The sequence below is a fragment of the Heliangelus exortis genome, chromosome 3 (genome assembly GCF_036169615.1).
Source record: "Heliangelus exortis chromosome 3, bHelExo1.hap1, whole genome shotgun sequence".
Classification (NCBI taxonomy): domain Eukaryota; kingdom Metazoa; phylum Chordata; class Aves; order Apodiformes; family Trochilidae; genus Heliangelus; species Heliangelus exortis.
This window is the reverse complement of record NC_092424.1, coordinates 53,571,323-53,584,247: the sequence shown is the minus strand read 5'-3', so window position 1 is coordinate 53,584,247 and position 12,925 is coordinate 53,571,323. Positions and strand designations below refer to the sequence as shown.

At 39.5% G+C, this 12,925-nt stretch overlaps 1 protein-coding gene across 7 annotated transcripts in view; it reads right to left on the bottom strand.

The window, feature by feature from the left end:
• Positions 1 to 12,925, bottom strand: part of ARID1B (AT-rich interaction domain 1B) — a 329,115-nt gene that overhangs the window by 245,408 nt on the left and 70,782 nt on the right. For all 7 annotated transcript variants that reach the window (XM_071740628.1, XM_071740632.1, XM_071740629.1 and 4 more), the window contains exon 3: positions 1,546 to 1,692. In XM_071740628.1, the coding sequence (XP_071596729.1) occupies positions 1,546 to 1,692 (147 nt within the window). The remainder of the gene's footprint in view (positions 1 to 1,545; positions 1,693 to 12,925) is intronic.

Genomic DNA, 12,925 nt, shown 5'->3' with positions numbered 1-12,925 from the left:
GTATGTTTTGTATATTTATAAGAGTAAAATAGTCAATCCATTTAATTGACAATATCTAAAATACGATGAGGTGTCAGAGGCAACAAAAAACCCATTTCAGTTTCACAAACTGTGATATGGAGACATCGGAGATGCTGTTCCTTCTGTCTTAGAAGCTCTTTTACTAGGTCTTTATCTGCCAAGACTCTACCAAAATGCTTATGAACAGTATTTTCAAGTCACAGAGAAATCAAGCATTTAATGCCAAAGTAAAAAGGAAGAAAATTAAAGACACAATTTCAATCTTTAAAGTTGCAGTTACATATAATGCAAAAGATGGAAAGTGGTGACATTTACAAGAATATCATGGATACAATTAAGAATTCTATTTCATAAACCATCTAGCATTTTAATGAAAAAAGTTAATTCTCGATGGAATTTTAAAATGTAGATGAAGAAAAATTAACATGTAATTACACAGTGAAATTATCATATCTTTATTTTAAAATCAAAGGAGAGGAGCCTCCTGTATCATTGCTACTTACAGCATCTTTTGTTAGTTTATTTTACACACTATTTTATTTCAAACTAAGATTTCTACATTGCACCAGCATTATTCCAAAATGTTAATCAACCATGCCTGACAAAATTCCCCAGTGACCTGCAGCAAGTGCTGATGCTTCCACTAATACCCAGTCTTAAGCAACTCAGTTTTGTTAGATTTCCCAGGATGGTGAGTATGCTTTAGCTTCATCCTTCCATTTCCAGATCACCTCTCTGCGATTAACATAGCTGAGGCTGCAGACAGAACTGAGCCTACACACTCAGCTGCATGAGCTCTGGACTTCCATTTTGTTCAAGGTCTAAACTCTGGGTGTTTCTCCAGGCCCAGGAAGCAGACCCACACACTGTCACTTCTGATCTTAGTTAAAAACAGATTTACTTTAAGTTAATGTTAATGGCTAACGTGTAAAGCCCAATTCAAGAACAGCAATGGATACTGAATTATGCAGTTTCACTAACTGGATGTGCAAACTGACAACATTCACACTAGCAGATGTAATATCAATTAAAAATATCTTCTAAGAAGATCCCTTGACAAAACAGTTCCAAAATGGCTTGAATTTATCTATCCTCAAATGAAGCAACATGAAAAACAAAACTGTAGTGACCACGTTAGATGCAGGAGCTCTCAACAACCTCTTGTGAGGGGAAAAACCAAACCAAACCAAAATACCTGAAGAAAACTTACGGCTTCCCCTGACATGTGGTCAAGAAATGGCTACTTCTTTTTAAAAGCAGACAATATTTGCTGGGGAATATATACGTTAGCTTTATTCTAAAAAGCTGACACAGAATAAGGCCTGAAAGTGTGTGCAAAAGCAATTGTGTGTGTGTATTCCCAAAGACTTTTCAGAAGGATATTGTCTGATTCTGTGCTTAATTGGTTTTGTTTTTAACGCCGTTCTCTCCAAAAAGAGTTGGGTGAGTTTTGTTCATTTCACACAGACAATTTTTACACTTGCAGCTCCAGTCCAATGGTCAGCAGCGGAGGAGGGTGCTTACCTGCTGAGCCTGGTACCTCTGCTGGGCCTGTGACAAGTACTGGGCCTGGGGTGGCAGATGCTGAGGCTGTGGCTGCTGGTTGTAGTACGGCTGCTGGCCCTGCTGGCAGTAGCCACTCACACCTTGCTGACCATACTGAGGCGGGATCTGTTGGAAGAGACAAGCAAAGCAAAAATTAGCCAAGGCACAAGAGGGCATGAAATCAAGATATATCACATTGATGTGGCAACCTGAGCGGACGTGATAGCCTCAGCTCTGCACTTGATGCAGAAGTCCTACTCTTATACTCCGCAGTTCAGGCACGCCCTTAGATCCTCTTGCCCAAGCAGTAGGAGTACACCCAAGTGCTCTGTGTAGTTACTCTTTTCAGGAAGAGCTTCTAAGGAGAATGCTACACTTCTAAAACATCATGAGACCAAAATGCCAAGCCTTCTAATACATAAGCCATTATTTTAAATGTTTGCTCTCCATAGCTGCACTACTGAGGCAAATCAACACAGCACTCTTCTTGATGTGCTGACCCAAAAGTACAAGTGGGAAAAAAAAACCCAAAACCCAAAAAAACCCAGAACTCTCAAATAGGTAATGAAAAAGGAATGCCATTTTTAAAGCAATGAAGTACTAACTTGTGTGAAATGTTTTGCCTCCTCAGGTTTTTAGCTTTTGTGTATAGATGTGTGTTTAAAATATACAAGGAAAAAACCCTCAGGGTTTTCGCAGGTTTATTTTTGTTGAGTTCATTCTCTCTCAGTCTCCTCCTGTCTACTAAGGCAAGTCTTAAAAAAACAAACAAACAAACAAACAACAACAAAAACCCACCAGTGAAACACAAAATATCCTGTTAGAGATCCTATTAAGAGACAAATCAGCACATGTATCCCACACTGAGAACACACACATACAAGAATTTAAGTTAAAGCAAGTCAGTTATCATATCAGAGGAATTTTCTGCATCGGTTCAGTCTGTAAGCCTCATTTTTTGAGATATCTGAAAGCTTTCAACAAGCTACTGATACTATGTCTGTACTGTCCCGTTTTTTCACCAAACACCAGTATTTAGTTTCATATGGTCCTACACATGCTTACCCGAGGAAAATGTCTTGGATAATCAAGCACATCTGAAATGCTTTTATTTCTGAACTGTTCTTACTGCGTCTCTGATCCACCAATAAATCTGTTTACTAAACATGTAAACACATCCTTGTTCTACCTAGAGGTAACTTAGTACATTTGTTCAACAATGCAGTAATGCTTACTAGGTGATAATAAAATTTAAAGTAAACATTTAAACACATGTACAAATTGTTTTTACTATCACAACTCAATCTGCTCCTGTTACTTCTGCCTAAAGTTAACAGTCCTGCGTCTTGCTAATTCCTAACATCAGCACTATAACCTCACCTCTGCACATGTTCTCTTTGCTTGCCCTTCCATTTCTTTAACAATTATTTCACAGGCAGTTAGATGTTCCTGTGACCAAGTAACCCTTTCTGACAAATACCTCCTCCCTGCTGATGCATAGATAAGGCACTTATAAGGATAACTTAAAAGGGTATATTGGAGTATCATCAGGCAAACAGAGAGTTGGGAGTCTGGGATCTGACAGAAGACCACATGGTGATTTGCCCCTTAGGTTCAAAGGTCACAGAGGCTGGACCAGTTCCTAGGAAATGCTGAGAAGAAACCTATGTTGTGGTCCATCTGGGTTCCAGCAACCTTAAGAAAAAAAAAAAAAGAAAAAAAAAGATATCCCAACAGCAAAATATGGGCTTCCTGAAAGAAGACAAAGAAGAAAAAAAAAAAAATCAGAGGAATTTGAATGCCGGATTGATAGCGTGGTGAAGAAACAAGAGATTCATCAGGAACTGGAGCATTTCTAGAATAACAGTACTTGTACAGGAAGGCTGCAGCTCACCTGAACATATAAGGATCAAGAGAGTAAAAGTTTAAACTGAAGAGAAGGGTTTAGAACACACGGTTCAAAAGCATGTCATTGCTATGACAAATGAGGGCACAGAAATTCAAGGTTATCACGTGAAGATGCCAAGAAGAATCACTGAAAGAAAACAAACACAGAGATGACTGCAGAGTAAACAGGGTGGCATGAAGAAAGTCCATCAATACATAGCCAGGTACACAAAGAGGAGAGTAGAAAAAAAAACTGGATCACTGAAACATCAAACAAAGGCACTAGCTACTGTCATATCGGAAAGCTGGTAGAAGGGAAACAATTAGTAGGTAGCTATTTTGCATCATCCTAGGATACAAAGAAGACAGCTGATGACAAAGTAACATTATACTCTATGTTGAATTTAGAAACAAACCAAAACAAAACTCCACCTCACCAAGCAGCGAAAGGCTGCAGCGTGGTTGCATCAGGAAGAGTAAGGGCTGAGACCACTTGGCATGGGTGGACTATGGCAAGGCTGACAGCAGCACACAGAGGGACATCAGCAAAGGCACTCTAAGACTGTTTAGAGGGAAATTTCAACTCCTCCCATGTAGACTCAGCAAGTGGACTACAAAGCAGAGACCAGACTATCAGAAAACTGCCAAAGATTATTCCATGGGGCTGCTTGTTAGGGAACCTGCATGAGGAGCCACTGCCTTTGGCTTAGTCCGGAGCAGCAGGTATCATCAACTTCTGCATCCTACAGCTGGCAGAACCACAGCAGTGACCATGCACAATTCTACTGAGCATCTGTACAGGAACAATGAAAACCAAGGACTCCACTAATGTTGCACTTAAATTCGAGAAGTTGTAACTACATAAAAAGGAGAAAGCTTCTTAAAAGAAGCTCTAAGGAGACAACTGCAAGGAAGAGAATCTGACAGGCAGCATCAAAGCTGCTTAGCAACAACCACATGGAAAGCACAGAACCAATATTCACCACCTATTAAGAAAGACTTGAAAAGAGTGAAGAGACATTGGCATGGCTCATTGCAGGTTTCTAGAAGTAAAAAGGCATCCTTCAATAAGCCAACAAGTCCAAATGAGGAAAACAGAAAAACTGTAAACTCTGGCTCCTCAAATGTACTAAAGCAGGCCAGAAAGAACTGGAGGAGCAGCTAGAAAAGGGACTCAAATAAGTAATGAATCACTTCTTCAAACAGAGAAGGTCTGCCAAGAAGTTTGTAGTGCCAAGTGATGATCAAGGTATAAAAGGAGATTCAGAAAGAACAGGCCATCACTGAGAAGACTAACAATATTTTACATTTTTTGCAATAGTGTGCACTCTGGAAAAATCTTAGGAGGTTTCCATGCTGTAGTCCTCCTTTGTGAGGGTCTCTATGAATGTGTCTGAATCTTACAGGACTGTTCATGGAAGAAACTGACAAACAGTAAGAAATGCTCCAAGATCAGTGGTCTAAACAAATTCAAGAACGGAATAGCTGAATGACTGGTGACAGTACACAACCTCTAACCTGGAGCTGCCATGGGGGGGGTGAGAACTGGAGTATGGCTTAAAAAAAAAAACAAAAACCACATAAACATATAAACCAAAACAAACAAAAAAATTGCAGATATTTGAGAATAAAGGACTGATGACAATTCTGGATAAATCGGGACAGGTAAGAAGAAGATCAGAATTAGGAAACATCAACACAGTTTCTGCCAAGGAAAATTTCTCTGTGGAGACTTCTTGGACTTCCTGGGAAGAGTTAAACACCAAGGCTGATAGCAACACAACAGTGATCAAAGATACAGAACAGATAGAAAGCTACAAATCTGACATAACAATTAGGAGGCAGTACATGGTAGAAGCTGGGAAGCAAACTTCAAAACAAGAGACAGATGGGTTCTGTAGTCACAAAGGTGGAAGATGTTTGAATTACGTTTTCAAAGCTGAAAGCTTATATGGGCTCAAGCAAAGACTGGACTAGTTCACAAAAGATAGATCCTCTGAGGGTTACCAAATATATAGAGCCCCATCTGGCTTAGGAAGTCCCTGAACTGGAAATAGCTGAAGGCTTGAAGAGTATTGGGGGAAGTATCACATGCTTGCTTTGTTGTGACTCTTCTCTAGGCATCCAGTTAAAGCCTTCACTGGAGGCAGGATTCAGGGCTGCATGAACCCATCGTCTGACCTGATATAGCCATGCCTATGCTCTAAATACCTCTTTGCAATACATATTTGTGTTCTTCCAGAAAGCAATGAAAATTTGGTTGGCAAGGTACAACACAACAAAAACAAGCACCCTGAAGAGGCCATAACACTTTGATTGCCAGAAGCTGGGAGACTGCTCCAATTTCTTCAACATTTTTCCTAGCAGTGTAAAAAAACGGTAGTGGGCTCCTCCTCTGACCTTATGTATCAGTTCCTTGTGTTGCAATCTTCCTCCATATTCTCCCAACCCAAACTGTTAAACAAAAACAAAAAACAAGGCACCAATAATCCTGATGCTACACATACTTTTAAATGCCATACTCCCGTGCAGAGACCCATCACTGCTGCCTTAGCTGAACACTCAGTATAATTTCTATGGCTACTTAAATAAATAACAAACAACAACATGCAAATTAATCCTCCTCCTTCACTGATGGGGATTACAAGATACTGCTCATGGACAAATGTTTATTAAACAGCATATAAAAAAGCTTAATTAAAATCTCCCCAGAACAAAACAAATCTGAAGCCAATTACTTACAACGCTTGGAATGAATGACCCAAGCATCCTCTGTCTTCATAAGGTAAACCCTCTCTCTCTTTCTCCTTTACACCCACATTCTTTCTGGCCACACAACACAGAAGATGAGAACTTGAGAAACTTCAGCATGCCTGTGGTAACGCACACATTCTTGAGAAAGTTCAAGAGAGAGTAGACAGAAATTTGAATCTATTTCTAGGCAAAGACAGAAACTAATAATTACTTCACCTCCTATCTGACTGCACAGTACAAATAGCATTATTTTGGGAGAAGAATGACTGACCATCAGTGATTAAGCCACTCTGAATGTTAACAAGGGAAGGATGAGAATAAAAGAGGAAAAAAAACTGGCAGCCAGACTGAAGAGGAAGGAGAAATCCAATTAAACCTATAACTTAGCCCATCATCTTTAATTCTTGCTTGAACAAGGGGTCTTGTGGCAGACATTCTTTGTCCAGGTAATACCTTGATAGTAATGAAAGTTTTAAGCAATTTTTGCATGCATAATCCATAACTAATGTAGAAGGATCATTAGACAGCATTTACAGTCATTATAATTATTTTAAAAATTAAAATGTAACAGAATTAGTGTGTTAGCATAGATACACCAATAACGCCAGCAATATGCAGCTACGGCATTTTTAACCCATCCTAATGGCTACATCTGGTCAGCAACAGAAGAAAGTTTACATGTACCCTTATCACAAAAAGCTCTGCCAAGTCACTTTGAACATGCCAGTCAGCAGGACATGCGCACTACATGGAAAGAGTGCAGGCAACACAGGTCACTTTTCCTCCCTCCAAATCTATTTGGTTCCCAGATAGCAAGGTAGATGCTGGATAATGTCAGTAGCAGGCAACAGCACAGTTCAGACCTCTTTAACCACAGTGTCATGATAAAAAACTATGAGGGGAAAAGGGTGTGTCTGGCCTGATGAGCATTAAGCCCTACTTAGAGGGAGAAGAAAAAGTGGACTCTGGAGGTAGGGGAGGCAGTCAAGGGAAAGGCTGACACTACTTGATTCCACAGCTTATTTTGCTAAGGAACAGTGAAACAGACCTGAACATGGTGGAACAAGTATCATCTGCAAGAAATGTAATCATCAGTAACATTCCATTTTCCTACCAACTGTAATACTGTAATTACATAGAAATTAGAATACTACCTGTATACTGAGTGGGATTCCAAGAAAAACAAACCAACCCCTCCTCATATTTCACAACAGGAGTAAACCAGCACATTCCTTTAGTCAACAAAATATTATAGCCAAATTTACTTCTAATACTTTTATTGTTACAGTGGTCACTTCTGTAATAACTATAAAGAAAGCTGTCACATAGTTCCCATTAAACTTTCAAATAATACTCTTGTGATTTTCTGAAACATTTACTACTTCAGTCTTAGATTTCCAAAGCCAGACCTCTGCCAAAACACATGCACTACCACACATTTTGAATAGAAGGTTGTAAGGGAAAACTAACCCTCTGGCCTTCATGTACTTTAAAAAATTTGGTTTATATCTAGAAGCTTCTACGTTTTGTAAACTCAGGTCTTCATCTATAAATTTAGCTGAATTGCAGAAAGAGGAAAAAAGTAATATGAACAGGGAAATCCTCTGGCACAAATTCAGGGTAGCACTCTGCCACAGTTAGTGCAGCCTGCTCTCCTGTCCCAACTCCAGCACGCCTATGCACACACAAACCTAATGCAGGCTGCAAGTCCTTCACACTGAATGACCAAAAAAAAAAAAAAAAAAGAAAAGAAAAGAAAAAAAAAAAAAAAAAGTCTAAGATGAAACCAAGTAACAAGCTGGGTGTTAATGTCGAGGCTATTAATAAGAGGTAAATCAGATTCTCTGATATAAAGGCAGCTTATTCATACATTCTATAAATTCTATTACTTCTTATCACTTAACTTTGACCTTTTGACAATACATTGGTCACAATGTTCACCTATGTTACTGTCTTGGACTGCCTGCCTTTACATTGCAGTATGAACTTTAAAATCTTATTAATTTCCCTTGAAATATTAACACTGGCCTGACGCTGGCTCACCCTCTGATCCAGAGCAAGGAAGCAAAAGGATAAAAACCATGTTTCTGTGTCACAGCACAATAATCCCCATTTCAGACCTTGCAAAGCAGCGGATTTTGCAGAGTCATTAAATGCATGTCTATGTTGAAGACTGCAGTGCAGTACACAGATCTGCAAACTAGCTCAGATATTGCAAGGAGCCTACACCAAAAGGCGTGCTAGGTTAATTTGCCATGCTCTATAGAAGGGTGAATTAGGTCAGAGGGAGATCCACATCTTGTAAACAGTCTGCTGCTTGTACACAAGCCAGTTCATTTTAAAAGGCAGCTCAAGTATCTTCACACTACACTGCAGTCTGCAATGCAGTCATACCCTGTACTACTGTGAACGTGCAGGACAGAAAGGACAGGACTCCCAACACAGGCCTGTAGCTCTCTTTTCCTCAAAAAGTGCACGGCAGCATGGTTACACACCAGTTGTCAGTGCAATGCATATGGATCAAATCTGTGCCTGTCGTGAGGTGCTCTCTATGTACTGTTTTTTACTGTAGCTTAAGTCAAAGCACCATGAGCTAACCCATTATTAGTACAGGCAATTTTCCTCTCTTTTAAAAAAGAGAAAATATGAAAAAAAATAGAATGTAAAAAACTACTAAGGTTACATGATTAAAAAACTCTCCAGTCAAAAAATATAGATGTTAGGGTTCCAAAAGCAACATTAACTGAGCCGTGCTGCACATATATAGCACCTTCTCTTTCAGATTTATGCTGTCAAAGGCATTTCATAAAATATAGAGGGTATGAAATGTGGCTGAGTTAATGTGGCTGCTAGAATCTTATCATTTATGTTTTCTGACTTCTTAGCTGTGCAACCTTCACATCTTATTAACATAGTTTTTTGCATAGACTGTAGTATGGAATAGTACTTATGTTTTATGTATTGACATATTTTTGATGTACCGAGATTTTGAATAAGTTTGCTATTCTTCATGATGAGAGCCAAATAAATAAAGACTACTACCACAAAATAGTCAATCATTTATACGGAAAAGCAGTATCTCTCCTTCCAAAAAAGAACACTTTGATTCCCTTGTCAGAAATTGATGAAAACTTCTTCTGCCGTAAATGCTAAATCTATGCCAATATCACAACCACCTCCCACTCCCACCTTCCCCTAAAAACAGCAAACAAACAAAAATAAAAAATTTGCATGTATTAGATGAGCTAAAATTAGTTTCAAGGGAAAGGTAAACAGCTGAGTCTAGAAACAATAGGAAGAAATTTTTCCTGCACAAAACCCTGATAGTGTTGATTTGTACAGTGAATTACAGTTTGAACTAATGCAAAATTTGGTCCTTTCTGCAAATTAAGGGACGAAAATAAAATAATCCCTAGTAAGACATTTTCATATCCAGTATACCCATCCCCTCAGACCAAAACCATAGAGGAGACTGAAAATGTGCAATAGTTTTTTTCAGAAGAGCTATTTTGGTATATTGTATTAAAAATAGAGAGAAATCATAGTGCCTACATACAGACACACTTAAATCATGAGTCAGATAAGGTATCTATTCTTCTTATACCCTGCCTCCCTTCCTTTTTTTTTTTTTTTTTTATTTAGATCGATCAAAACTATTAAAGGAATTATGCAATATTCTTAAGCAACAGACTTCCATTTTACAAACCAACATAAGAAAAAGCACACCAGAACTGACTGCCACAGTCCAGCTTCACCTGGTCCCTATGGTGTCTCCAGTGGTTGGTGCTTCAGTAAAAAGCATGCAGAAAAAACCTCACTGCTCACTGCAATAACAGCATGAACATCACCTACAAAATTCCAGCCATTGAATGAAATGCAAAAGCCTGTACTTAACCTGATTTTTAATCATGTAACAAATAATTTATCACAGGGCACTTCTTGTGCATCTACGGATGGACCAAACAACAGTCTGGTGCCCAAATCCTGTATTTGTCATTCATTCTCCAGAAAACTGATAGCAGCTTTGACCACTATTTCAAAGAAAATATAGATAAACATTTTTCTTCAGATGAGTTTTACAGTGCTATTCAAACCTTCTAAAGCAGGGAACACATATGAGAAATATGGGTTGAGACTGAATAGCAGGTAATCTAACTGCATGAGTAATCTTCCATTTTTATGCATTTATACACAGAGAGACTTCCAGCACTTAACTACTGGAGACTGAAAAATACCCCTGTAAAACAGCTTTCACTCTACATTTCTTCTGGCACACATTCTTGATAGATGGAAGAAATGCAAACACTGTTCTTTAATTGCAGTAGTGAGAAAAGGCAGAATACACATACACCCTGTTTACCATCACTTCCCCAGCATGTTGCACATCCAGGAGTTTTCCTTCTTTCTTCCTATCTGTTTCACGAGAGAAGGGTGGTTTTCAGTTCATTCATATGCTCCTCCAAAGAGATCAGTCTTGAGGAATACTTGATGCCCTTACCATTCCTAAGTTCAATGGCTTTCAGAGCTAAATCATTTGAAATCATTCCCAGCCTTTCACTGTACCTCTTAAAAATAGCAAGAGAAGAATATAGAAAGATTGGCCCCAATGATCCTTGAGGTCCTTTTCAACGTGACATTCCATGATTCTATTAAACATAAAATCTCTTCCACAAGGAACAATGCTGTCTACTCTTCAGCAAGCCATGCCTTCCTCTTTTCTCACCCAACCTTGCTCACTTCCACTAGACTACTGGGTTTCACAGACCTTCAAAGTGCACACACTCCCTCACCAACAACTGCTTTTCTTCTCCGTTCTTTATTCCTACCCTGTGCCTAGGGAGGAACAACCTTAGGTCACCCAGCTGAAAAGCAGCTTGGCAGATAAGGACCTTGGGGTGCTCCTGGAAGACACCAAGTTGAACAGCAGTCAGCAATGTGCCCTTCCCACGGAGAGGGCTGCTGGTATCCCGGGCTGCATTAGACAAAGTATTGCCTATCAAGGTAGGTGCTTCTGCTCAGCATTGGTGAGGCCACATCTGGAGAACTGTGTCCAGCGCTGGGCTTCCCAGTACAAGAGACACTTGGACATACTGAGAGGGTTCAACCAAGGGCCACAAGGATGATGAAGTGGCTGGTGAACCTCACATAGTAAGAACAGCCGAGAGCATTCAGACTGTTTAGCCTGAAGAACAGAATGCTAAGGGGGGGGTCTTAGCAATGTATATAAATACCCAAAGGGAGAATGCAAAGAAGATGACAGGAACAGAGGCAATGGACATATAGAATCATAGAATTTTCAGGGCTGGAAGGGACCTTTAAGATCATCTAGTTCCAACCCCCCTGCCATGGGCAGGGACATCTCCCACTAGAACAGTAATAATGAGGTTTCCTCTGAGCATCAGAAAATACTTTTTCACTGTGAGGGTGACTGGGCACTGGCACAAGTTGCCCAGAGAGGTTGTGGAGTCTCCATCCTTGGAGAGACACAAAAGTTACTTGGACACAGTCCTGGGAAACCAGCTCTAAGTGGCCTTGCCTGAGCAGGGGAGTTGGACTAGATAACCTACAGAGGTTCATTTCAACCTCAACTCTTCCGTGATTGACCTCAACCATTCTGTGATTTAATAATGTGGAGCTGCTGTAAAGATACTTCAATGTTTTAGTACAAAGTTAAAGAGCCATGGGGAACATCCAGTTTCAGGTGTTTGTTTAACAAAGAACCTCTCTAGTTTTGGACCAGACACCTTTGGCAAGTTCACCACTTGCCAGTTATCCCCCACAGCTCTGTCTCCTAGGTCCAACTCAGAAACAGCAGAGCAGGGGGTTGTTGTTAAACACAGCAAGTCATCTCCAGTTCCAAGCCTTCACTCTTCTAAAAGATACCACACTTCTAAATAATGAAAAATTTGCCATGCAAATGCAGTGGGAAAACAGATTTACAGCTCTTTGTGTTCTCATTATGAATTTCAATCCCTAAATAGTGTCCACAGCACAGGAGGTCAACACACAAAAGAAAAAGGCATGACCTCCCACAGCTATTGTTTAGGTTCAGCAATTTCTGTGACAAATGTAGCCATTTGTACTGCAGTCCAAATTCTGCTAGTTTCTTCTACTACATCAGGATCAAAAATCACTCTCTTCATCTGGACACTGAAAATTCCCCACAGCAAGGAATCCTGAGGCAAACAGAACAACTGGCTGAATCAACTGGATAAGAGAATTTGATTACACCTCTACCAGTCCAGCAAAATTTATTATCTTGCAGCACAGCATTAACTTCCTGAGACCCCATTCCCGTGGTACAGTCCCTTAACAACAACATTCCTACAGGCATGGGCAAACACTCCAGAGTACTTATGCTTGATTAGAAAAATAAGAAATACAAAGCAACCCCTATCCAAACTCCTCCTTCTTTAGACCAGTTTGACCAAACACCATAGCAATAAAAAAAAAAAAAAAAAAAAAAAAAAAAAAAAAAAAAAAAAAAAAAGAGGAGGATGTAAATCTTTTCTGTGCTGGCTTTTCTTTCCCCTCATCTGAAGGGAACAGATGAAAACCAAGTCATCCTCTTAAATAAGAGTACTTACATAATGGTCTGAAAGCTGTCTCTTACAACTGTAATACAGTTATGACTTCAAATATCACTGCAAGTATATTTAAAAGAAAACTTTCAAACCCTTCCTCATTGTCACGGAGTTTAGATATTTGATTTATTCCA